We start from the raw sequence: 24,331 nt of genomic DNA on the forward strand, positions 1-24,331 counted from the left end.
TCATTAATAGTCATTCTGACTGGGTGATAGTCATTCTGACTGGGTGAGGTAAAATTGCAATGTAGTTTGATTTGCTGTGGACAAATCAAAATAATCTTTTTAAATGTCTAAAAGTATGACTCAAGTGGCATATTGTCTGACTTGCAAATGAAAAGGTCTGAGTTCAAACTCCAGTATTGGAAAGAGAGAGAGGAAGAAAGAGAGAAAGAAAGGAGGAAAGGAAGAGAGAGGTGGAGGAAGGGAGGGAAGTAGGAAGGAAGGGGAAGGAAGGAAGGGAGGGAGGGAGGAAAGAAGGAGGGAAAGAAGGAAGGAGGGAGGGAGGGGAGCAAGGGAGGGAAGGGAGGGAGGATGAAGGGAAGGAAGGAAGGGAGAGAGAAAGAGAAGGAGGACTCATTAGTATATAACCACTATAGGAAGAAGCCATTTTCTTGCCAAAACCTCCCTACACCTTAATTGGTTGAGGATGTAGGAGCTCTACTACTATACATTGGCTGACTCCTGAATGGTATGCTAAAATAGTATGGTTACTTTTGCTATAGCCACCAAACAGTTAGATTAGACAAGAGACTTTGTCTATTTCTTTAGTTCAAAATAATTAGCCAATGGGAAAAGGATAGTCTCTTCAGCAAATGGTGATGGAAAAGGCTGAATATCTACATGCAAAAAAAAAAAAAAAAAAAAAAAGACTGGATCCTCACAACATAGTTTCTATCAGGAACCTCCCTTGAAGGCCCAAGCTTTAAAAGGATGGAGCCAGCTTGGCGCCATTGAGAGGCAGTGGGCACTTGGAGAGGGATGAGTCAAGTAGAAGGTTTTAAGTCATTGAGAAATAACTTCAAAAGGGTTTGTGACCCCGTCACAGAGGCTGAGATCTGAAGATGGTGGTTCAAAGCCAGCCTGGGCAGGAAAGTCCATGAGACTCTTATCTTCAATTAAACACCAGAAAACTGGAAGTGGTGCTGTGGCTCAAGTGGTAGAGTGCTTGACTTGAGCTGAAGAGCTCAGGGACAATGCCCAGGCCCAGAGTTCAAGCCCCACAACTGACAAAAAATAAAATAAAATAAAAAGGATTTGTGGGACATCAATACTCTTCCCTTATTTCTTCCTTGCTCTCTCTCTCTCTCTCTAGATCCATATCTAGACCTACAGATATATCTATACATCTATATCTCTATAGATCTAGACATAGATAGATAGATAGATAGATAGATAGATAGATAGATAGATAGATAGATAGATAGATAGATAGACAGACAGATAAATAGATATCCCTCCCTTCTCCCTCCCTCCTTCTCCAGGATGGCTTTGCTCTGCCATCATGGACTCCATCAGCATAGACTCAAAAGCAAGGGGCCCAACCAATCTTAAACTAAAACTTAAGCCATGAGAAAATAAAAGGTTTCCTCATTATAAGTTGGTTGTTGCAGGTATTTAATATCATAAGCTATACACAAAAATCAATTCAAATTGCATGGAAAATATGAATGTTAAGATACAAAACCATAAAAGCCCCAGAAGAAACAGAGGGAAAGCTTCGTGGCACTTCTCTGGTCTTCATGATGACTTTTTTGGTTACAACCTTTAAAAGCAGAGCAAAAGGAAAATTAACCAAATGGAATTACATACATCAGGCTAAAAAGCTTCTGCAGAGTAAAGTAATTAATAACATAGATATGGAAGCTCAGATATGGAGATAAATAGACCATTGAATATTACTCAGCTTTGAAAAACATTTCTGTGAGCAGGGAAGAACCTAGAAGTCATTACGTTAATAAAACAAATCCAACAAAAAATGCAAACACGCAGGATGTCATCTTTGTGAGGAGTTAAAACTGTCAAACTCAATAGGGAAAAAAAAACAGACTTTATATCAATCCATAATAGATCTGATAGTAATTAAGAACCAATTTCTTTTTTTTAATTACTCTCCAACATAAAATAGATGTATAATTCATAAGGAATTTTCTCTATAAACTTTACCCCACACACATTATAACAATAGGAACTACACTGTTAAATAACTGCAGGTTTTGTTTATCCAATCAAGAAGGTGTGAAACATAAGACACAAAGGAAATGATCAATGGCTGTCCCCCCTCTTTTCTGTCATCACTGTCAAATGACATCCAGAAATGACATAGCTTCATCAGTCTTAACAATTAGGTATGTGGATTTATGGATATTGCTTAATGGTTGAGTTGTAGGGGGGAAAAAGAGAAAAATGTAGAAATCGAGAAAAATAGAAATCGCTTGCTTGCTCGCTGAGAGGCTCGAGTTCTTCATCACTGTTGCGAGAGACCTTGCTCCTGGCACATTCCCTCAGTCAACGCCATATTCTGCAGGTGTTATCCTTGCTACCTAATAAAACAAATTGCACTTGAGAGAACGTATTCCCTTACCATTTTTCACCTTATTCTGTCTTTTGCCAAGTGGACATTTTCTGGATCACAGCTACTAGCAGAGTACTAAACACACTAGATGCTCAGCATCTATACTAGTGGCAGAGTCCCTGAGAAACTCATGCATGTTCAAAGTAGTCTTATTCCCCCATATACCAGCCAATAATAAATCCAGCAGGTTCACAGCGTTCAAGTCAAGACACCTGGAACCAACCTCACCCAACCCCTCTGAGTGCTACCACCAAATGGAAATGTGACTACGTTCAGGAATCAGTGATATATGCCAAGGATATTCTAGAAAAGGGAGTAGGCATATGGAGTTGAGCTCCTGCAAGTATTTAGCCTGGAAATTCTAGCAGCTCACTTAAAAGGGGATTCAGGTCCACTGCGGATATTTCTCACATACCTGTGATGACTAGGTTGCCTTTGTAGTTGAAAGCACATGAGAAGATCTCATCAGTGTGCCCCTTCAAAACCTGGAGGCACTGGCCAGTCTGGACATCCCATATTCTGGCTGTCTTGTCAGAGCTGCCAGTCAGGAGCCGGTTCCCTTGGGGGTTGAAAGAAATCTGCAAGAGAAAAAGCCAAGAAGAGAAAGAAAGAAAGAAAGAAAGAAAGAAAGAAAGAAAGAAAGAAAGAAAGAAAGAAAGAAAGAAAGAAAGAAAGAAAGAAAGAAAGAAAGAAAGAAAGAAGAAATGAAAGAGAGAGAAAGGGAGGGAGGGAGGGAAGGAGGGAAGGAAGGAAGGAAGGAAGGAAGGAAGGAAGGAAGGAAGGAAGGAAGGAAGGAAGGAAGATAGGTCATAAGTTTGTGAAATGGTCTCAAAAGGTTTTTATCAGAAGATGGAGCTATAACTAAACACCAATCGCCTCCTCCAGCTGGTATAATTGTTTCCTGATGGGAAAAATACTGTAGGGACTATGAACATTGAAGCCCACATGGAAATTGCCCACCCTTCCTAATTCTAAGGATGAAAACCAAAACACACTGGCCATTTGTACATTCCCCACACAAAGAGGTAGGGTCTTGCTATGAATGAAAACATAAAGCAGACTGTCAGACACAAATCTCAATGTCATCTCCACAAGATGACTCTGTAACAGAGAACACACAGATGCCCCTTCATTCAGGGACCTAGAATGAGAGTATTCCAGGTCTACAGGAAAGGCCTTTCTGGTCTATTTCTGCATACAGAATAGCACTTCCCATGAATAGGTTTGTGCAAGGCAGTGTCAATTGTGATCTGAGTGGCAAGGAGGGGGATTGCATTTCCGCCCGTAGGGCCCCTCCTCTGTGGCGGAAGGCTTGAGGTGGGTAGGGTCCTGTATCATATATCATCACTGTTGGCCAGCACCTGCACAAGGTGCCTAGCAGAGTAGAACCTCTTGAAAACTGTTTGATGCATGAATAAATACTTTAGCTTTGCACACCATAAGAATCTCATAACCAAATAGCAATGTGTTCAGTTAACATGCATAATAAACTGTTAATACAGAGTCTGATAACTGTATTCACACATTCACAAGAACACATGTATATTTGTTGAAGAATAATGCCAGACATGTCAGTAATCACCTAACCAGACTCAGCAGCTTGGCCTAGGCTCCCTTTCCATCCTGCCTTCCATTTTGGTCTTTCCCACCCCCGATGCTACCAACTGCCTCTCAGCCTATGCAGAGGGCAGTTTGGTTCCTAGAACAACCAGCATGGACAGGCTGGAGAGCAATGGCACCAACACCAAAGGCTCAGAGGAAGGAAGAAGAGCAACAGAGCATAGGGCAGTTCCAGATCTGGCCAGAGCCTTCTGAAACCTGAAACTATCAAGCTCACATTTAAATATGGACGAGACAGATACAACCTCATGTGAGAACAAGTATATGGGCTGAGTTGAAAGATGAGAGGCCCCACAGCCCAGAATTCTAGTGTGTTCTGGTGACCCATGAAAATCCCAAGTCCCTGAGCAAGTGGCTCTGTGCTGTGAGTAGGTTTGGGGGTACACTGTTCATGCAAAATCTTAAAGCAGAGTTTGGTTGTTCCAGAATAGATAATTGTATATATCATGTATTCTGTATTTCCAGAAACTATTTTCTCAATTGCATCTAATTGAGAGAACACATGGAAAAGAATGCAAAGCATGGGTGGGGGGCATAATATAAACTCAAATGTTTACTAGAAGCAGAAATGGCACTTTATGAGCTCCATAAATTGCTGTATTAAGTATTTTCAACTAACTAAAATCTGTCAATGGTTGAATGCAATGCTTCCTTATAGTTTCTTATGTTAGTTAGAAATTATTTATCATGGGAAGTTAGAAAGAGAACATGTTTACAAATAAAAACCATTTAGCAGGGCACTGGTGACCCTCACCTGTAGCTACTCAGGAGGTTGAGATCCGAATAAGCCAAGCTGTGGCTCAAGTAGTAGAGCTCTACCCTCAAGAAAAAGTGAAAAAAAAAGCTCAGGGACAATAGTAGGGCCCTGAATTCAAATCCCGGGGCCTGCACATAGAAACAAATTAACTAATTACACCTTTAGATAACTGATTTTTAAGGGAAAATGATAAAAATCAAACAAATTTTCATATCATGGTCCAAAGAGACCTATTTTATTAGATACTGCATTTTACATATAAAAAGAAAATTAGCTGAAGGTCTTGTCTGCCGTGGGGCTTGAACTCTGGACTTGGGCACTGTCCCTGTGCTCTTCAGTTCAAGGCGAGCACTCCTTCAATGAGCCACAGCTCATGTTTTTCACAGCTCCAGTTTTCTAGTGGTTGATTGGAGATAAGAGTCTCACAGACTTTCCTCCCCAGGCTGGCTTTGAACTGTGATCCTCAGATCTCAGCCTCCTGAGTAGCTAGGATTATAGGCTTGAGCCACTGGTGCCCAGTTTAGATGAAAGTCTTATATTCCTATTAAAGTCAATTATGCACAAGTGAAGTTTGTCTAGTCTGATGAATTTTTAACTGCCAGTTGTTCAAAGACCAGAAGGGAAGTTCACTGCCATAAATGGACATATCTGAAAAACTACAGGCAGCAACAGAGAATACTTTCAGTGGCACATGTTTCTGTAAGAGGTCTAATGAGTTGACTTAAATGGATGTCAATGTTAAAATAATGATCAGGTTGGGCATGATGGTATACATCTGTAGTCTAGTACGGGGGTGACTAAAAAAGTAGAATTTTGAGCTTAAGGTAAACATAATCTACATATAGAAACTATGTTTCAGAAAAAGAGAAAAATCAGATAGAAAGAGAGATAATCAAATAAGGGCACGACATAGATTAAGTAAAACCATACATTTTCTCACTCATGTCTCTCTATTAGCAACAATAAATGTTACCCCTTTGGACTCCGTATCTTGCTTCCATCTGTGTCTTCTCTAGATCAACCCACATTATTTCTCTGCTTATTCCACATGAATAAATATGTTAGGTTTTTTAAGAGGCAAATGGCTAAATCTGAAAGTCAAAGGAAGAATTCCTAACCTATTTTTCCTATTTCCACTAAGCGTACTATTTACATTTGAAAGTAAATAAACCATTCCAAATGACCAAGGAACTCACCTTTGAAATTTCGCCTTCATGGCCTTCCAATTTGATAATGCATTTTCTTGTGGCTGTACAATAAATTCTTGCTGTCCCTTTTTGAGAGGGGTGGGATATGTGTCAATTCATCTGAAATGTAGAATTTTGGAGCAAAGATCTTGAATTACCTAAATATCTATCCTCTGACACACAAACTCTGTGCTGTCTTCTTGCCTGTAGTGAAAGTCACACTTAATCTTCTAAATGTGTTCCCACTGCATAAGTGGGTGAGAAGGAGTTTCTGTATGTCCCTTATTAGAGTTCCAAGTTAGAAAAAAATGGGTGATGGCAGCAAGAGAAAAAAATTGTAAAGAGAAAGAAAAAGGAGCAAAGCAAGTTTCATGAGACAGGTAGTGAGGAAAGCAAAAGCATCTTCAATATGATGCATCGTGCTGTGTCTAACTCATCATCAGGAAAATGAGGCATATGTAATGACATCATATACATAGAGATTGTACGCACATGGTAGTATTTTGCACTGTCCTAAAAAAAACAGTATAGATATTCTAAACTTAAATATGTCAAGTACATGATATATAGTATAGCATCAAACAAGGAAATAAAACATAATCACAAGGACATGATACAAACCCAGTGCAGAATAATTCATGATTGTTGGACAATAAAAAGTACAGTATTGCTGTTACCCTTGACCAACATGGAGACAGTAGATAGATAGAGCATCATAGGTAGCCTATATGGAATTAATACAGCACCAACTACATGCTTACCAGAGCATGACATAAGCACTCTACAGAATCATAAATGGTAACCAAAGATCATGCAAACATCAGTCAGATGGGCTTATCACAAAGACTTGACTGATGTGGTAGAGCAGAGCATTGGTTGTAAAGAGATCATTCAGATTTAGCATAGTACCAGCAATGGTATTGGCCTGTCTGATGAAGCTGACACAGGGTAGCATCAAACAAGATCCACCATGGAAATGACCCAGAGCATGCTATAATATGGGCTTACCATGATGAAGGTGACACCATTCCTATCTTATCAAGGAGGTGACACACAGACTATATATGTTATCACGGCAATTTCAAAAATATGGCATGGACACCCTGGAGTGACACAGGTCATTAAGGAAATAAGACGCATGGTGTTTCCACCTTAGAGGATCTCAGAAAGATGCCTTATGGGCTAGAATCATGCATATGCATCTAAGCAAAGCCATAAGTTATGCATGTGTATGCATAGATTGCCTACCGTCTGCAGAAGCTGTGGCAATGAGCTTCCCCGTGTAGTCAAAGCAGCTGTCCAGCACTTCATCGTCATGGTCTGTTAACGTCGTCACACATCGCCCATTTGTAGCATCCCACAACTATGATTAGAAAAAGAAAAACACACTTCCTGTCTGAAATGTGAAAGTGGCCTTTATGACATGCTTATGGCTATTAAATAACTGGGTCCAAACTCTGAGTACGAGCTTCACTGTTCAAATAATTTTACCTTGACTTATGGTAAGAGACCACCACAGCCAATCATGCAGCAAAGTGCATTTTGTCAAAGCAAAAAAAGACAAAGGCAAGGTACTTTGAATCTATCACCACATTAAAAAAAAAGAAAAGAAAAAAATCTTTCCAAGTATGTGCTTTAATGATTGGAGTAAAAGGCCCCTCTTTACATAGGAAAGACATTAAAAGGCTTAATCCCAAACCACAATGCCAGAAAATGAAAAACATATACTGTAATTAATAAATAATTGAATGGTAATTCTAGAGTATAAAGTCATAATTACCTTGGGGGAAGCAGAGTCACTGGGGATGAGCTCAGGGCCTCAACCACCTGAGCCACACCCCCGTGTCCTTTTGCTTTTTAGTTTGTTTATCAGAAAAGGTCTCAGCACTTTTCCCTGAGCCAACTTTGAACCATGATCCTCTACCTCTCTTCGTCAGTTACTGGGATTATAGATGGGTGCCACCATCCCTAATTTAGGAACCATTTTTTGAAGTTCAGAGGCCAGAAGGACCAGGCTAATCAAAATCTAAAAATGAACAGCAAGATATTAACCAAAAATGATATGACTTTTAAACTGACACCAGTAGCTCATGCATGTAAACCTAGCTACTCAGAAGGTTGAAATCAGAGAGCCAGCCTGGACAGACAAATCTGAGATTCTTAACTCCAAATTACTAGCAAAAATTAGGTGCTGGTGGTTCACTCCTGTAATCCTACTTCTGGGAAGGCAGAGATCTGATGATGCTGGCTCAGAATCAGCCTGGTTGGGAAATTCCATGAGACTCTTAACTCCAATTAACTACCACAAAACCAGAGATGGATCTCTGGCTTAAGTGGTAGAGTGTAGCCTTAAGCAAAAAAGAGCTCAGGGACGGTGCCCAGGCCATGAGTTCAAGCCCCAGGATGGGCACCAAAAAAATTAAAATGCTAGCAAAACTCCAGAAGTAGAGATGTGGCTCAAGTGGTACAATACTAGCCATGAGCAAAAGCACTAATCAAGATCCGAAGCCCTGAGTTCCAACTCTAATACCACACACACACACACACACACACACACACATACACACACGTGTTCATGCACACACACGTGCACATGCAAAGGATGTCCTTTACAAATAAGATCTTCTGACATTGCCCCATTTGTTAGGAAATGGAAAGACTTGGAAAAAATTATATTAAGTGAAGTAAGCCAGGCCCAAAGAAACATAGGTCCCATGGTTTCCCTTATTTGCAATAACTAGTATATGTCTGAGTCAAGCAGAAAAGGTCAGATAAGGTGATGTCAGGGGAATGAACCCCAAGATAAGTATTCAAATGTTTTTTTGTTTTTTTTCCTTTCATGCAATTGTTTCTATTTATAAGATTTATAATTTAATTTATAATTTAATTATAATTTATAATTTAATTTATAAGATGATTTCTTTGTTGCTTTGTATGTCCCTCCCCGACAGTATAACCCATACTTTCACTGTTTTCGATGTAGGTATAATTTGTGGAAGGGAAGGGAAATAAAAAACAACAAATTGTTTAACTAGGGATACAGGTGGACCCATTGCAACAATGAGATGTAAAAGTCGTTATGTCGAAAAACAAACTTAACAACTTTGTTGGGGGGTGGGGGGAGGCTCTGGTGGGGGAGGGGAGGAGTATGGGAAGGGATGGGAAGGGGAAACAACAAGGAGGCAACAATGCTTGATAAGAAATGTACTCGTTATCTTGCCCAGGTAATTGTAACTCCTCTGTATGGTATTCTCACAATAAAAAAAATTAATTTAAAAAAAAATAAAAAAACAAACAACAAATAAGATCTTCACTACACCTGGTGCAATTTAACTTGTAGTTTATAGCACTTTATAGTTTCTTTTAACTTGGGAAACCTGACACTTGAAATAAATTAGCATTTATATACATATAAATGTATTAACTGCATACTATTTTTGAAATGTGTTAGTGTTTTTGTGACTATCTAACATACTATAAAGCAAGCTCTTTCCTGAGCTCACCATGCAGGTCTTGTCCACGGAGCCTGTTAATATGAGAGAGCTATCCCAGTTGAACATTGCACTGCTGATCTCCGCACAGTGACCAATGAGGGTGTACATCTTCCTACAGGAAGGAAAACATTCAAACTGGTGAAAGGCTCTTACTATGGCATACACCCATGAAAAAGAGATTAAGTTCATCAGTGTGAACAAAGTATCTTTAATGTTGAAACATCAAGTGGTTCTGCTACACTCAAAGCTAATAATTTCAATGAAAATATACCTAAAATTTAATCAGAGGAAACATTTCTATCACTTATTTCACTTAACATAATATCCTCCAGTTCCATCTATTTTATGACATGATTAGTGCACATTATGTGCATACTGAAATACTGCACTGAAACTTATGAAAACATGAACAATTATTATACATTATTAAGTGTACAGAAATTTGGGGAAATGAAAATGTTAAGTACCCTTCTTGGTCATTACACATAGAACATATATCAAATTATCACACTGTATATAATAAATGTGTAGAATTAAAACACTAATATTGCTTCATAATAAATTAATAATTAACAAGTTAATAATTAATAATACTACTTCAGATAAACTTCAGAAAGGAATGGGTAGAAACAATTGAAACTGGATCTCTATCAATCACCTTGAGCCAACATCAAATCAAAATGGATAAAAGGCTTCAGTATAAAACCTGAAACCACCTCTCGCTCTCTGTTCGTTTCTAGCTCTCTGCTCTCTCACTGCTCTATTCTAGCTCTCTCTGCTAACTATCTCCCTCTCTGTTCTATTCTAGCTCTCTGTTCTTTTCTTGGTCTCCCTGCTCTCTCTCTCTCTTTTCTAGCTCTTTCCTCTCTCTTTCCTCTCTTTTCCAGCTCTCTCTCTTTCCCAGGCCTTTCCCAGCCACGTAGAGGGCCAACTTTGCCTGGTCCCAGCAGGTCTACTGAATAAACCTACCCCTTACCTGAATACCACGTGAGTGCTGGTGCTGTTCTTACTCGGCTACCTCTTTTTAAAAACCTAACATAAATGGTGCCATGAAAACCTGAAACCATAAAACTGTTACAGGAAGGAGTAGGAAAAACATTAGGGCTCTTTGGTACAAACAGAAACTTCCTGAGTGAAGATGCAGAAGCACAGAAAAATCAAAGAAAAGCTGGATAAATGGGATTACATCCAGCTTAAAAGTTTCTGCATGGCAAAAGGCCTAGCTAACAAACTAAAAAGACAGCCTACAGATTGGGAGATTTTTGTCAGCTATACATCAGAAAATGGCCTAATATCCAGAATGTGCAGATATTGAAAAAAACTAAACCCTCAAAGAATCAACAACCCAATTAATAAATGGGCTAATGGGCTAAATAGAGACTTCTCAGAAGAAATAAAAATGTTTGATAGACACCGCAGTCAGAACGACCAATGCGAAGAAAACAAGCAAGAACAGATGCTGGAGGGGATGTAGTCAAAAGGGAACCATAATACACTCTTGGTGGGAATGTAAACTTGTTCAACCATTCTGGAAAGCAGTATGGAGAGTCCTCAAAAAATTAAATACAGGACTACTCTGTGACCCAGCAATTCACTCCTGGACATTTATCTCAAATATTATAAGCCAATGTACAATAAAGCCATTAATACAACCATGTTCAATATAAGCAATATCCACTATAGCCAAGGCATGGAATCAGCCCAAAGCCCCTCAAAGGATGAATATGTCAAGAAAGTGTTATGTGTGTGTGTGTGTGTGTGTGTGTGTGTGTGTGTGTGTATACAATGTAATTTTACTTATCTGTTAGAAAAAAATGGTATTGTATCACTTGCAAAGAAATAGGAGGACCTAGAAATAATTATGCTAAGTGAAGACAGGCCCAGAGAGGCCAAGATTGTTTCCCCTCATACATGGAGGCTAGAATGCATTTATAAATGTAGACGTAAATACATTGGGTAGTATGCAAGCGTATACAAATGTATGGTAGATTCAGGAGAAGTCAAATAGTGTAATTCCCTAGAAATAGTAAAAGGTAGACAAAATAAGCACCAGAAGATTGGTACTTGCAAGAAGTAGGGTGAAGCGGGGTGGAGGTCAAAGAAAGGGAGGCAGATGAATAAAGAGAAGAAATGCAGTCAGAAATTCAAATGCATATCCTACAAAACGAAGAAGAGTGAGAGAAGGGAGCAGGGATGGGTGCCCATGATGGTCGAGACAGGTTGCACTGATAAACTCCTTCGTTGAATGGCAACTCCTCTGCACAGCTACTTAAAGTTGTTCTCAACGTACGGCATGATTTCTTTGTTTCTTTTGTGCTTTTCCCCATATGCTTTATCCCATCGTCATTGTGTTTGATTTTGGTACTCTGGGTATTGTATATACATTTATCTGAATTAGGGAAGGGAAGGGGAACAACAAAATGGTGAGACAAAGGACAAAGGGGAAACCACTACAACAGCGATACTCACGAGACAGTATGTTGGAAATGATCTGTACAACTTGGGGGGTGGGGAATTGGGAGAGGAGGGAAAGAGGGAGAAAAATGAGGGAGGGGTAACAAGTTAGGCAAGAAATGTAATCATTACCTTACTTATGTGACTGTAACCCCTCTGTACGTCACCTTGACAATCAATTTTTAAAGATAATAAGTATATATTTTTAATAATTTTTTAAAATAATGAAGGTAGTCTGACCCTAACAGTGTTCTCTTTTTTTTTTTTTTTTGTCGGTTGTGGGGCTTGAACTCTGGGCCTGGGCACTGTCCTTCAGCTCAAGGCGAGTGCTCTACCGCTTGAGCCACAGCACCACTTCCTAACAGTGTTCTCATATACAAAAAAAACTGTATTAGAAACTAGACATCATGTGACTGAAAAACTTCCTTTCCTCTCATTCCTTTTTGAGTGTGTCTTGGTTGGTTCCCGTGAGAATGAACCACTCCACCAAAATGCACACAAGTCCAAGAGTGAACTTTTCCAATACAAGGAGACTAATTTTGTTGACTTCCTTAAACTAAGACCAAAAATCATGAGAAAGAAAACTGAAGATCTTGGACCAACATTAAATTTGGAAAATTAACTGAGTTTCATTTGCTCATGATACACATGCCTATCCCATAGAAGAGGTCATGGAGATTTGACTAGATAGCACATGCTATGCCAGAGTTACACAACCAGGCTGTCGCTCAATCTCCTGTCATGGTGCTGTCTGCCATTATTGCACAGAACTCTGAGGGAGCGCTTATTTTATGGATCAGAACTATCAGCAAAGAATTAAGTAGTCCAACGTTTTTAGTATGTCCTATTTCTGTAGAATGCACAGCACAATTACTAGATACAAGTTGAAACTAAGAAGTACCACTGTCTTCTCAGCCTGCTCACCATGATTCAAAATGACGGGAGGGGTGACATGGATCAAGATACATTGTCCTCATAAACTGACATGTTGAATGGAAACCCCTTGACACTAATTAAAGATAATGACAAATAATTTAATTACCTTCCGGTTGCGGTGTCCCACGCGACTACTGTGTGATCGAAGGACCCTGTGATGATTCTGTTTCCCGAGGTATCAAATGACAAGGAAATAACCTCTGCCAAATGTCCCTAAAAAAACAGTATTTGTCATGTTTACTAAGTGATATAACAAATCCTACAAGTACATCTAATGTCACAATCCAGGGAATTGCTAGGAAAGGAGAAGTTCTGGAGAAAGAAATGCGTGATTGGCTACAGATGGGCACAGGTTTCTTCCTGGGGTAATATGAATGTTCTAAAAACTAGATTAGGTGACAGGTGCACAGTAAGATTTATATACCTACACACCTAAAGCAAGTTCGTTTTGATGCAAGAGAGATTTTTTTGGGGGGTAGGCACCAGTGGCTCTTGTAACCCTAGCTACTTGAGTGTCTGAGATCTGGAAGATAGAAGGTCAATGCCATATCAAACCTCCCAGAAGAAAAATCCATGAGACTCTAACTCCAAAACAGCTGGCAAAAATCCAGGCTGGTGGCATGGATCAAGCAACCCAAGACACAGAAGGGGTTAAGACTGGCAGGCAAGGAGGAAGAGAGGGTACACTGTGGTCCCTGTAAATAATCCTCTGGGATGCTTCCCTACTTCTGCTTCTCCCAAACAAGCCCCCTCTCCTCTTAGCCCAATAGACAACTACAGGTTCCAAGTTATAGCTTATGTGTTTGAAAGCATTACGTTCATCAAAATAAAAGATTGTCTGACTTCTCAATCATCCTTACCAGGTCTCTCGGGACAGTCAGCAGACTGATCGTAACAGACAACGATCAGTAGTTCAAAACCGCCTTCTAAGTTACTGTTCATTTTGTACCAAAAAATGCAAACAGAAATGCACACGCAGGGCAAGCGTGCCAACAATTGTGTACATACCGTTAGAGTGAACACTTCATCTCCATTCTCAATATCCCACAACTTGGCCGTTCTATCCATACTGCCAGTGGCTACCACTGTGCTTTGAGGGTTAAATGATAAACACACCTAAATTACACGAAATGGAAACAAAACAAACAAAAAAAACACTTTAGAAGAACAGACTTTGAAATCGATAACTGGCAATAGCAACAAAAAGCCCAACGTGCCCAGATTCCATTAGTCTTCTCCCCATTCCCATCCTTCATTGCTCAGTGGTTCCCAAAGCCCCAGGAGGCCAGGGCTTCCTCACTCCCAATGCCAGGACCAAAGAGTCAACTGCCAAAGAGATTCCCACTTGGGTATCACATGAAGTACTTCTTTCAATCTGCCCAAAACTCCCAAGTCAATCGGCACAAATGGACACCTCTTTTATGCAGAACTGTCCATGCCGCTGCCAGTGACACAGGAAGGCTGGATTCCTTCATGCCAACGAACTCCTGTTGTCACTGCTGTCAAAACCCCTCATGACTTCCTCCTCTGCCTTTGGCTGGCCTTTCATATTTGACATTTGGAGAGCAACAAGATCTCCAACTTGTCCATACCCATGATCCCAATCTCTCCTTCCCCCTGCACACAAGCAACCTCACATGGCCAAGTTGAACATACCCTGCCCCCTCAATGGAAGAACTCTCAAACATGTGACATTTATCTGCATGATAAAGCCAGGTTTTCTTGCTTCAACCCAACAGTGTGGCCAACCTTTCCCCTGCCAGCTACTCCTGGCTTTGACTGGGCCCTGCTCCCTGTTTGTATTATGCCCACCTTTGGTCCTCAGCTCCACCCAGCCCTGGAGCTCCAGCCATACAGCTGGCCCCTTCCTCTCTCCACCGAGACCCACCCGAGCTCCCATCTACCTCACTTCCTACCCCCCCAGACCCTGCTGCTACCTAGATAGTGGAAGCTGCCATGTGCTCCCTCTCGGGGGAAAATATGGCTCCTCTCATAAACCTTGTAATAATCTTTCCCCTCTGCCTGTCTGCCTCTGCGTGGTCCCCGGGATGGATGTGAGGGATCCTTCACTCCCGGACACAGAGCCCCTCGAGTTTGCGAGGACACATCACAGGTGCACACCTCTGCCACCGCCCAGTGCTGTTCCTGTGGCTTGCTGCCATCTCTCTGTAAGCCTTTCCTCAACCTCTTCCCTGCCCAAGGACACCTGATGGCTATGTCTTCCCATGTCCTCTCAATGCCTGGTCTGCGTCTACCAGCCTTACAACCCATCTTTGAAGCTACGCCTTGAAGCCTCTGTGACCCAATCAAAAAGATCTCTAGGGGAAAATATTGTCCCATGCTAGTAGTTGCTCCATGCTTCTTAGCAGCTTCACACATAGTTAACACTTAGTAACTATGTCTTGGATAGAGGTACTTGGTTATCAAACCATAACTGTCTTTCTAGGAACTATACAAAGGAAACATCTTTTCAAAATTCCAAGAAGTATGATGACATAGCCACTCTCTAAAGACAAGGAATATGTCTTTCTTTGACCTTGGGAAAAGTACTCTCTAAGCATCAGCATCCTCAACTAAGCCCTCAGATGGGAAACTATCACTTAGGACTAGGAGCAGGCAAAACCAGGGGCCAAGGGCTTTGGACCGGAAGTGCTGCGCAGGGGTCCCTTGTGTCTGCAGAGTTCCTTGGGTACAGCATGTGTTCTTGTTAGATGAATACACCATGAATCTGAATGGAGAATAGAAGCAGTTTGCTCCTAACATCAGCAGGCTGTTTACTTTCCAGACCCATGGCTTGTTCTGCAGGGTGCCAAGTCTCTCACTAATTGGTGGAGGGCAAGGGCCTCCCAGGAGTGGAAGCTATTTAGAGACTCAGACTGTCTATACAAATGCAAATTCCAATGATGCCCACAAAATAATAGGCTTGTTTTACAGGACACACAAAAAATTATTTTAAAAGCTATTATTTAGGAAAAAAAAACACATCTTCCATTCTGGGCAGAATCAGTTCTTTAAAGATTAGCAAATTAAAAGCAAGAAGTAAGGTTGGATATTATACTGATATATTGATCATATCAGAGTGCATTTATCACATCCTTACTGCAAGCTACTGTTCTTTTTAAATTACAGCAACACTCTCAGCTATGATCAGTATGGGTCTGAATTTGAAAATGAAATCTACAACCTTACTTCCAAGATGGAATCCTAACAAGGAGCTACAATATAAAATTCCTTCTTATTTTTTCTCATTATTTTTATTATCATGATGTAGTTGTATAAAGAAGATGCCACTTAGCAAAGCAGTACATAAATACAATGCATCTTAATCAATGGTACATTTTCCCTCCTTCCCAACCCACCCCTTCCCTTACTTTTCTTAATTTTATAGTATATAAATTACATCTACATATAATTCATTTATGTTTATATATATTATATTTATATATTATTGTTATTGTAGAGGTGATGCACAGAGAGGTTACAGTTACGTAAGTCAGGGAAAGAATACATTTCTTTTTGAACAATGTCACCCCTTCCCTCACTCACTCCCAAGTTTTCCCTCCAGTCCCCACCCATTTTCACCATAGGGTCCAATGAGCACCACTCCTGCATTTGTTCACCTTGTTCCCACCCTTTATATATCCCCTCTTACCCTCCCAAAGACAGATAAGCTAACAAGCAAGACAAAAGGAAAAGACAAGTTGTTGAATATACTCACGATCTCTTTCGTGTGGCCCCTAAAGGTGTGGTAGCATTTTCCTGTCTCCGCACTCCAGAGTTTGCAAGTCTTGTCGAAGGAACCCGTGGCAATTTTGTCACTGCAATTTTTGGAAGTATGCATGTTAAAACATACTTGACTGCATCACATGATCCATTGGACTAAGACAAGAAGCGTTCAGATGCGGACATAACTTCACTTTCAAGACAAGCAATAGTATATTTGTTTCAATGAAAAACAAAATAATGCCTTATCTTTATGGGATCAATTCATATCAATTCTTAATTAAAATATTGAAATACGGCAAAATCTAGGGAGATTCTGTAAATAGCTATAAAGGACAAATAACATGAATATAAAAGGAGAAAATTAAAAGAGAGGCAAAAAGCCTCTAGCTGGTGAGAAGTTAGGCAGTGAGAAACTCCCTGAGAAAACTGTATTATTCTTTTTGCAAGAGAATTCCGAGAGCAGATTGATAAAAGACCAGCCACTTTCAGGCAAGAGACACCCCATATTGAGTCTGTAGCTTGGCTATGTTCCCTACCCAAGAAGAACTGGATTACACTGGTTAACCATGGGTCTTGGCAGTATTTTTTCTTATTTTACCCCTAGCCCACATTTATCATTTACAGCAAGTCATCAAAGTGTCCTCACAGTTATCTTTGGGTGTTGTTTTAAAATTTAATTAACTTATTAATTAATGAACTTTTAGTTTTTGAGACACGAGTCTCACTATGTAGTCCAGGCTGGCCTCAATCTCATGATCCTCCTGCCTCAACTTACCCAATGGTGGGATTACAGATGGTAGCCACTCCTCACTTTCTCTTTTAAGACTCAACAATGCTTTTGGTTTTTCAGTTCTGCCATGCTGAGCTCAAACTCGGGGCTCACTGGGCGAATGCTCTGCCGCCGTGCCGCCCGCAAGCCCCGGGCTGCCATTTACGGAGGACACTCATTGTTTGAAGGTATAAGAGATCTTATACCTTCGTATGCCACATATCTGAAGGCAAATTATAGGACCAAGAGGGTAGTAGAACTTATTTGTCCATAACAACACTGGTGTCTTGCTTTATTCTTCTGGTGCCAGCCCCCAACAGGGCGCTTCTGTGGTCATTTGGGCTAAAGGTCCTTTTCTTAGAAAACCCACACACATTTCTCTGTGTCCTTCCGGCCATCAAGGCCAGCTGCCTATGCAGAATTTCTGCAATGGCCTCTCCCTTTGTCATCCAACCCAGGGTACCTGGACATGTCCCATACCTATTGCTGCTACCTTCGACCACTGCTCAAGGTAAGCTCAAGCCCTCGTGGGTCATTTCCATCCATTTGTTCGACCTTCTTCCCTTTATCAGTATCCAGTGGTCATTGTAGTTAACCAATGTCTATTGTACGTCTATTGAAGTATACTCTGTGTCCTTATGACACCATTGCATAAAAGATGTTACTCACATCAACATCTTTATTAAGAATTGCTTTACTGAATCAAAACTTACTCATTGCCATACACAGCAGTACATGGCTGTAATCCCAGCATTTGGGAGTCTGAGACAGGAAGAGTGCAAGTTGAAGACCAGCTCGGACTAAGTTTCAGGGCAAACAGGGTTTAAGTGATTTCTTGTGTGCTTTGTATGTCCCTCCCCCATGTTATAACCCCTGTTTTCACTGTATTTGATGTTGGTATAATTTGGGAAGGGGAAGGGAAAAAAACAAATTGTTTAAATAGGGATACAGGTAGACCATTACAACAATGAAATGTACAAGACGTTATGTCGAAAAAACGAACTTTACAATTTAGGCTGGGGCAGGGAGTGTAGATGAGGAGGTGGGAGGGAAGGGATAGTAGGGGAAAACAAAGGAGGAGGCAACAATGCTGGGTAAGAAATGTACTCATTACCTTGCTCATGTAACTATAACCCTCTGTACAGTATTTTCACAATAAAAAAGAAAACAAATAAAACTCACATCTTACCCACTGTAAAAAAACACGTAAAAACACACTTTTTGTCACACACACACACACACACATAAATACACACAAAGGAGACATGCACACACATGCACACATGCGATCACACCTGAACACACAGGTGAATGTACATGAGCTGATGTGAATATGCACACACATGAACACAACACAAGCTCCATCTTATTCTTTGATGGCTGTCTTAAACTCACTTTGTGGAAATGTTCATGCCACAGGGAACCATGAAAACTACAACTTTTGCACACAACTAAATCATCAGATGATTTTGCACAACTGGAACAGTGGGCATTTTCACCTAGGGCCTTTAACAGAATCTACTAGAATGCCTCTTGCCTAGACTTGCCAGAGAATTTTATTCCCCAAGAGATACCAAATAAAAGATCATATCTGTTAAGTAGACCATTAAGAGATATGGTATTTATATAATGGAGACTGCACCACGATAAAATGAAATGGGAATTACACCAGCCATGAAACAATGTCACTTGTAATTCCAATCACATTTCCCCCTCCACAAGATGGTATAATAAACTATTATGAATGTGATCATTCTCTAGGAAGTAAAAATCAAAGTTAAATTTACTGTTTTAGTGTTCCAATTAGGGTGGATTGTACCACCACAAGTACTGTGCTCTGCAAGTGTAATTTCTAAGCCTAGATATCACTTTCAGAAACTGTAGTGAAAAATTCTATTTATACACATCTGATCTTCTTATTTTTTAGCTCATGGGGCTTGAACTCGGGACCTGGACGCTGTCCCTAAGCTCTTTCGCTCAAGGCTAGCACTCTACCAGTTTGAGCCACAGCACTACTTCTACGTTTCTGGTAGTTAACTGGAGATAAGAGTCTCAAGCGCTTTCCTGCCCAGGCTGGTTTGAACCACGATCCTCAGATCTCAGCCTCCTCAGTAGCTAGGATGACAGGTGTGAGCCACCGGTGCCAGGCTGCACATCTAATCCCATAGCCCCTCTGTTCCTTCTGCCACTCTGCCTGACAATGTTCATTGTCTTACTAAACGCTTTGCTTCCTGCTGCTTCCCACTGCCAATGCCCCAACGCCTTCTCTCTGCCAAGAAGACCTTCTAAAGAGCAGGCTCATCGCTCCTGCCCTTTGTTCATAAACTCCATAGCAACTCAGCCCTGCAGGACGAAGAACATTCATACCACACACGATGCTGTGACCTTGCCCCTTTGGTTTCTCCATCGTAAGTGCTCATGAGAGAGACTGGCCACGGGCTGTCTGAGGACGGTGCCACCTGGAATCCCTGAGCAGCCAAAGTCCATGCTCCAGGAGTCCTGGGCCCCCACCGCTTATGCCCCTCAGGCTGAGGCTTTCATCTCACATCTCCTGGAAGGGCACTCAGATCAAGAGGAATCCCCATGCTCTCCCTCTCCTCTTAACTTGTGAAGAACTTGCTGTTTTGCTCTGGTCATTTACCATAGGAAATAGGCCAGAAATACTGAGCCAGCTTCACTGATGTGAAAACTCATTTCTTGGTGGACAAGTGCTTTAAAAAAGTTATGTGTGTTTAATTTTTTATTCAGTTGTACCTTCATTTCCCAATCTGTGACAGAGGCCTTTGAATTGACTGAGCTAAAGAATCGACGAGGTATGAGTTAACTGAACATCTTCCTCTATTAAACCTCTATAAATCTTGCTTTCTTTTTCTTTAAATGAGAAACATTTCTGAAAAGACCGGAGTCATAATATTCCCAGGATTTTGGAAGATGCTGTCTAGATGAACCTCACTCTTTCCAACAATTTCATTTAGGAACACTATTTCCCCCCCAAGATTTACCTTTGAGAACAACAAACACACTTTGTTAAGTGGCACCTCTTATCTAGAACTACTTAAAGATAATAAGAATTAAAAAAAAAAAAAGCTGGGTGCCAGTGGCTCATGCCTGTTAATCCTAGCCACTCAGGAGGCTGAGATCTGAGGATCACAGTTCAAAGCCAGCCTGAGCAGCAAAGTCTGTGAGACTCTTATCTCCAGTAAACCACCAGAAAACCTGAAGTGGCGCTGTGGCTCAAGTAGTAGAGAGCTCACTTTGAGCTGAAGAGCTAAGGGACAGGGCCAAGGCCCAGAGTTTAAGCCCCATGATTGACCAAAAAAACAAACAAACAAAAAAATACCCAGCCTCCTTTCCACACTCTTCCACTCCATTGGTGTATGGAGCATTTTAACACAGCAATTTCTGTAATGCAGTTTCGTATCAAGTTCTGTGATTAAAGTTGAAACCATGGCTTGGTCAACAAATGCAGGTATCTCTCTCTAAGCTTAGGATCCCAGGTCATAAGGACAGAAAACATTGCGTGCCCCAGACACATCGAGCCAGAGGTTGTTTGAAAAATAACCTCTTATTGTATTTGCACTGTTACTTATGAGGTAGCCATGAGCTGCCACAGACTGAACATTACTTCCAAATGGAGAAGCAAGCTGTTGAGTACATTGCATCATGGTGTCCAGGGCCACCCAGATGGCCCTAACTACCACAGCTGTTTATGGACTCAGACTGGCCTTGAACTCCTCATTCTATACCTGTCCCACGGGCATTAAACATTGAAGGAGATTCTGGAAGGCCATCAGTGGTATAGCAGACAGCCAGGACATTTTAACTGTCTTCCCTTGTTCCCTCCCCTCCTCTCCCCCATACCCTCCTCCCCACCCTGTCCCCAAGCTTGAGGCCTGAACACGTGACTTAGTGAAGGATCAAGTGAATGGACACACAGACCCATAGGGGTTGTTGAAGGCGATGGTGTACACCACGTTGCCGTGGCCTTCCAGGGTGTGCAGCTCTTCCCCCGATGTGGTGTCCCACACCTTGCACGTCCGGTCATAGCTTCCTGTGATAAAGCTAACACAAGGGAGAAGAACACAGGATGAGAACAGAAGCGTGTTTGTGAAGACTCTGCTATGAACCTGGTGCTCGTGGCTCACGCCTGTAATCCTAACTACTCTGGGCTAAGATCACAAAGGTGGAAGTTCAAGGTCAGCCTGGGCAGGAAAATCCACAAGACTCTATCTCCAAAACTAGCCAGCAAAAAGTAGGCTGGACATGCAACTGGAGCGGTGGAGTGCCAATCAAGCAAGCAGACAAACAAGATAAACAAGGTCCTGAGTTCAAACCCCAGTACTGCTAAAAATTAAAATTAAAAAAAAAAGACTTCGTATTTTGTCTGTAGGGTGATAATTCCATCATTTGGTGCTTGTGTGTTTTGGTAGCTCTGAGGTTTGAACACAAAGCCCCGGCCTTACTAGGTAAAGGTTGTAACTGCTGAGCCAGGCCTCTGGCCTTCACTGCTTTTTTGTCAGTCACGGGGCTTGAACTTAGGTCCTGGGTGCTGTTCCTGAGCTTTTTCACTCAAGGTTAACACTCTACCACTTTGAGCCACAGCACCACTTCTGGCTTTTTCTGAGTAGTTTATTGGAGATAAGAGTCTCACAGACTTTCCTGCTCAGGCTGGCTTTGAACCACGATCCTCAGATCTCAGCCTCCTGAGTAGCTAGGATGACAGGCGTGGGCCACTAACGTTGGTCATCACTGCTTAACTTTTGAGGCGGGGTCTTGCATCCCGCCTGCACACGTGCCTGGAGAGTTTCCCGTTACACCTAGGAGAATAGGCATGGGCTAGAAGGGGTAGAAGGGGGTCTCACAAATTTTTCTCTTCTGGATGGCCTCAAATCACAAAGTTCTCCATCTCAGCCTCCCTAGCTACCAGGATTATAGAGACCAGCCATCACTGCCCAGCTCAATTTGTTCTTTTATAGTAGAGATTATGTGTGCAATACAGAGCAAATTGAAAACAGTATCTAAACCCTTTGACTTAAAACCCCCTCTTTATCAGAAACCACAAGAGGAATTCCATTTAGAATGGCTATATTCCTTCAGGGTGTATTCTTCTAGATGTATTCTTCTATCACTAAATCATGTGTACCACTTGGTGAAACTAAATATATCTCTACAAATGATGTCGTTCTCCAACCATGAAATGTTGGTCTCCCTTTTCCCCGCTCTAGCTTCCGCCTCAGTTCTCCACTTGGTCTTTCCAGCTTCAGAATCCCAGTGCATCCCATGCCCGCTCTAGACACAGGCTTGAAGGCTCTTCCTGCCTCCCCCTCAGACCCTGGGCTAGACAGAGAATAAACTGAACACTCACAAGCAGCCGCTACCCAGCTCCCTCAGCCAAGAAGAACACAACTTCACCCCCCAAGAGCTATTATCCTGAGTTAAATAACGCACAGCTGCAGCTTCCTGAGATCTCAGCGTGCTTCTTACCCCAAGTCCACAAATACAACAGAAAACTCAGAGCAGTGAGAACAAGTGCTTAAAGTTTCCTCTGTACTAAGTAGGACACTGAAGCCAGAGGAATGAATACATGAGGTGCATAAGTAATTGCACTACTTGGCAACCCCAGCAATGGTTTTATAATTTGATTGCTACACAATCGAAATAAAAAGAGCCTTACCATGAGCCAGATTTGTTGAGAGCGACATTTGTCAGTGGCAGGATGTGTGCCCGGAGAACCTTCAATGCAAGAAAACACCATTTATTTTGGTGTCACACCATATTAAACTGGATTCATTAATTTTTAACTTCCAATGAATGAAGACGTTCAATGCTGTCGAATTTATAAGTAACAAATGGACAATCTATTAAGACAAACCAAACATTTGGCTCATACAGATAATTGCAGGACATAATTGGCTCTGGGTTTGCTAGCCACAACAATTTCTCTTAGGATAAAATTGTAGCCATTAGGTAAGATACTAAGCAGCATTCATTTGCGACAATTTTTATACATTGCATTTGTTTTTACGTGTATTTATGAACACTAAGTGTGAAACACACTATCTATACTTTATATGTACGTTATGATGTGTTATTGTTTTTTGAATCCTAAAACTTCCTGACTGAATATTTGTCATCAGTTTTTCCATCTCCACATAGTAGGTAGTTTACCAATGTTCAAAGGCTTGAATCACCTTTGCATGGCTAGGCTGGTTATGTCTGGTTATGTCAGCGGCAGCTGTATCCCAGGAATAGCTGCCCTTTTCAGTATCAAAAGTGTTCCTTTTTTGAGACCAGAGACATGGCTCACTCCTGTAATCACAGACACTTGGGAGGTAAGGATCAGGAAAAAAAAATCAAAATTTGAGGGCAGCTCAGGCAAAAAAAAAAAAAAAAGGGATCTCCTAGCTGGGTCTGACTTCCATGTAGGAAGCATAAATGATCACGGTCCAGGCCAGCCCAGAGAAAATCATGAGGCACTATCCCCAAAATAATTAAACCAAAAATGTGGAGGCATGGATCAAGTGGTAGAGCACCTTTCTGGTGAGCACAAGGCCTCTGGGTACAAAGCCCCAGGATCACCAAAAGCAGTTCCGTTTCCCTGACGCTGTCCAGTCGGTGATGGAGCTTGTATTTGTGTATTTGAAGTGGAACAGTGCCACCTGCTGGAAAGCAAGATAAGACAGCCATCACCTCACCCTCTCCCAGAACCACAGTGGACACCTACTAAAGAGCTCCTGGATATATTGTATCAGATGGAACAGACCATATGCAAGAAAGAATATCTATTACCATGTCAATATATTATGAAACACAACTCCTTAAGATTAGTCTAGCTAGACAATAATTTCAATAATAACTTAAAATTCACCTAATGGCAATGACCCTGCTACAAATTTTTATTTAGTATCTGAAGAACATTTTGAATTTCATTCATTCACCCAACAAATGATTTTTGTAACTTAATCTTAGCACATACACATGAGACATGGAAATAAACAA

General features: G+C 41.2%; 1 protein-coding gene across 5 annotated transcripts in view; it reads right to left on the reverse strand.

Moving 5' to 3' along the window:
- Positions 1-1,896: 1,896 nt before the first annotated feature.
- The window catches only part of Daw1 (dynein assembly factor with WD repeats 1), a 37,504-nt gene continuing 15,069 nt past the window's right edge, over positions 1,897-24,331 (reverse strand). The window contains exons 4-13 of one of the 5 annotated variants that reach the window (XM_070023843.1): positions 23,007-23,065; positions 21,272-21,394; positions 16,556-16,655; positions 13,846-13,953; positions 12,944-13,050; positions 9,457-9,559; positions 7,202-7,316; positions 5,963-6,039; positions 2,805-2,967; positions 1,897-2,353 (exon numbers count right to left, since the gene is read on the reverse strand). In XM_070023843.1, coding sequence (XP_069879944.1) covers positions 2,319-2,353; positions 2,805-2,967; positions 5,963-6,039; positions 7,202-7,316; positions 9,457-9,559; positions 12,944-13,050; positions 13,846-13,953; positions 16,556-16,655; positions 21,272-21,394; positions 23,007-23,065 — 990 coding nt within the window. In that variant the 3' untranslated portion in view covers positions 1,897-2,318. Of the gene's footprint in view, positions 2,358-2,804; positions 2,968-5,070; positions 5,163-5,962; positions 6,074-7,201; positions 7,317-9,456; positions 9,560-12,943; positions 13,051-13,845; positions 13,954-16,555; positions 16,656-21,271; positions 21,395-23,006; positions 23,066-24,331 lie in introns of those variants that run through there. The other 4 variants (XM_070023748.1, XM_070024017.1, XM_070023930.1 and 1 more) reach the window with 4 other exon arrangements.

Source organism: Dipodomys merriami, unplaced genomic scaffold (genome assembly GCF_024711535.1).
Source record: "Dipodomys merriami isolate MVZ:Mamm:240054 unplaced genomic scaffold, mDipMer1.0.p SCAF_1, whole genome shotgun sequence".
In the NCBI taxonomy this organism is placed as follows: Eukaryota; Metazoa; Chordata; class Mammalia; order Rodentia; family Heteromyidae; genus Dipodomys; species Dipodomys merriami.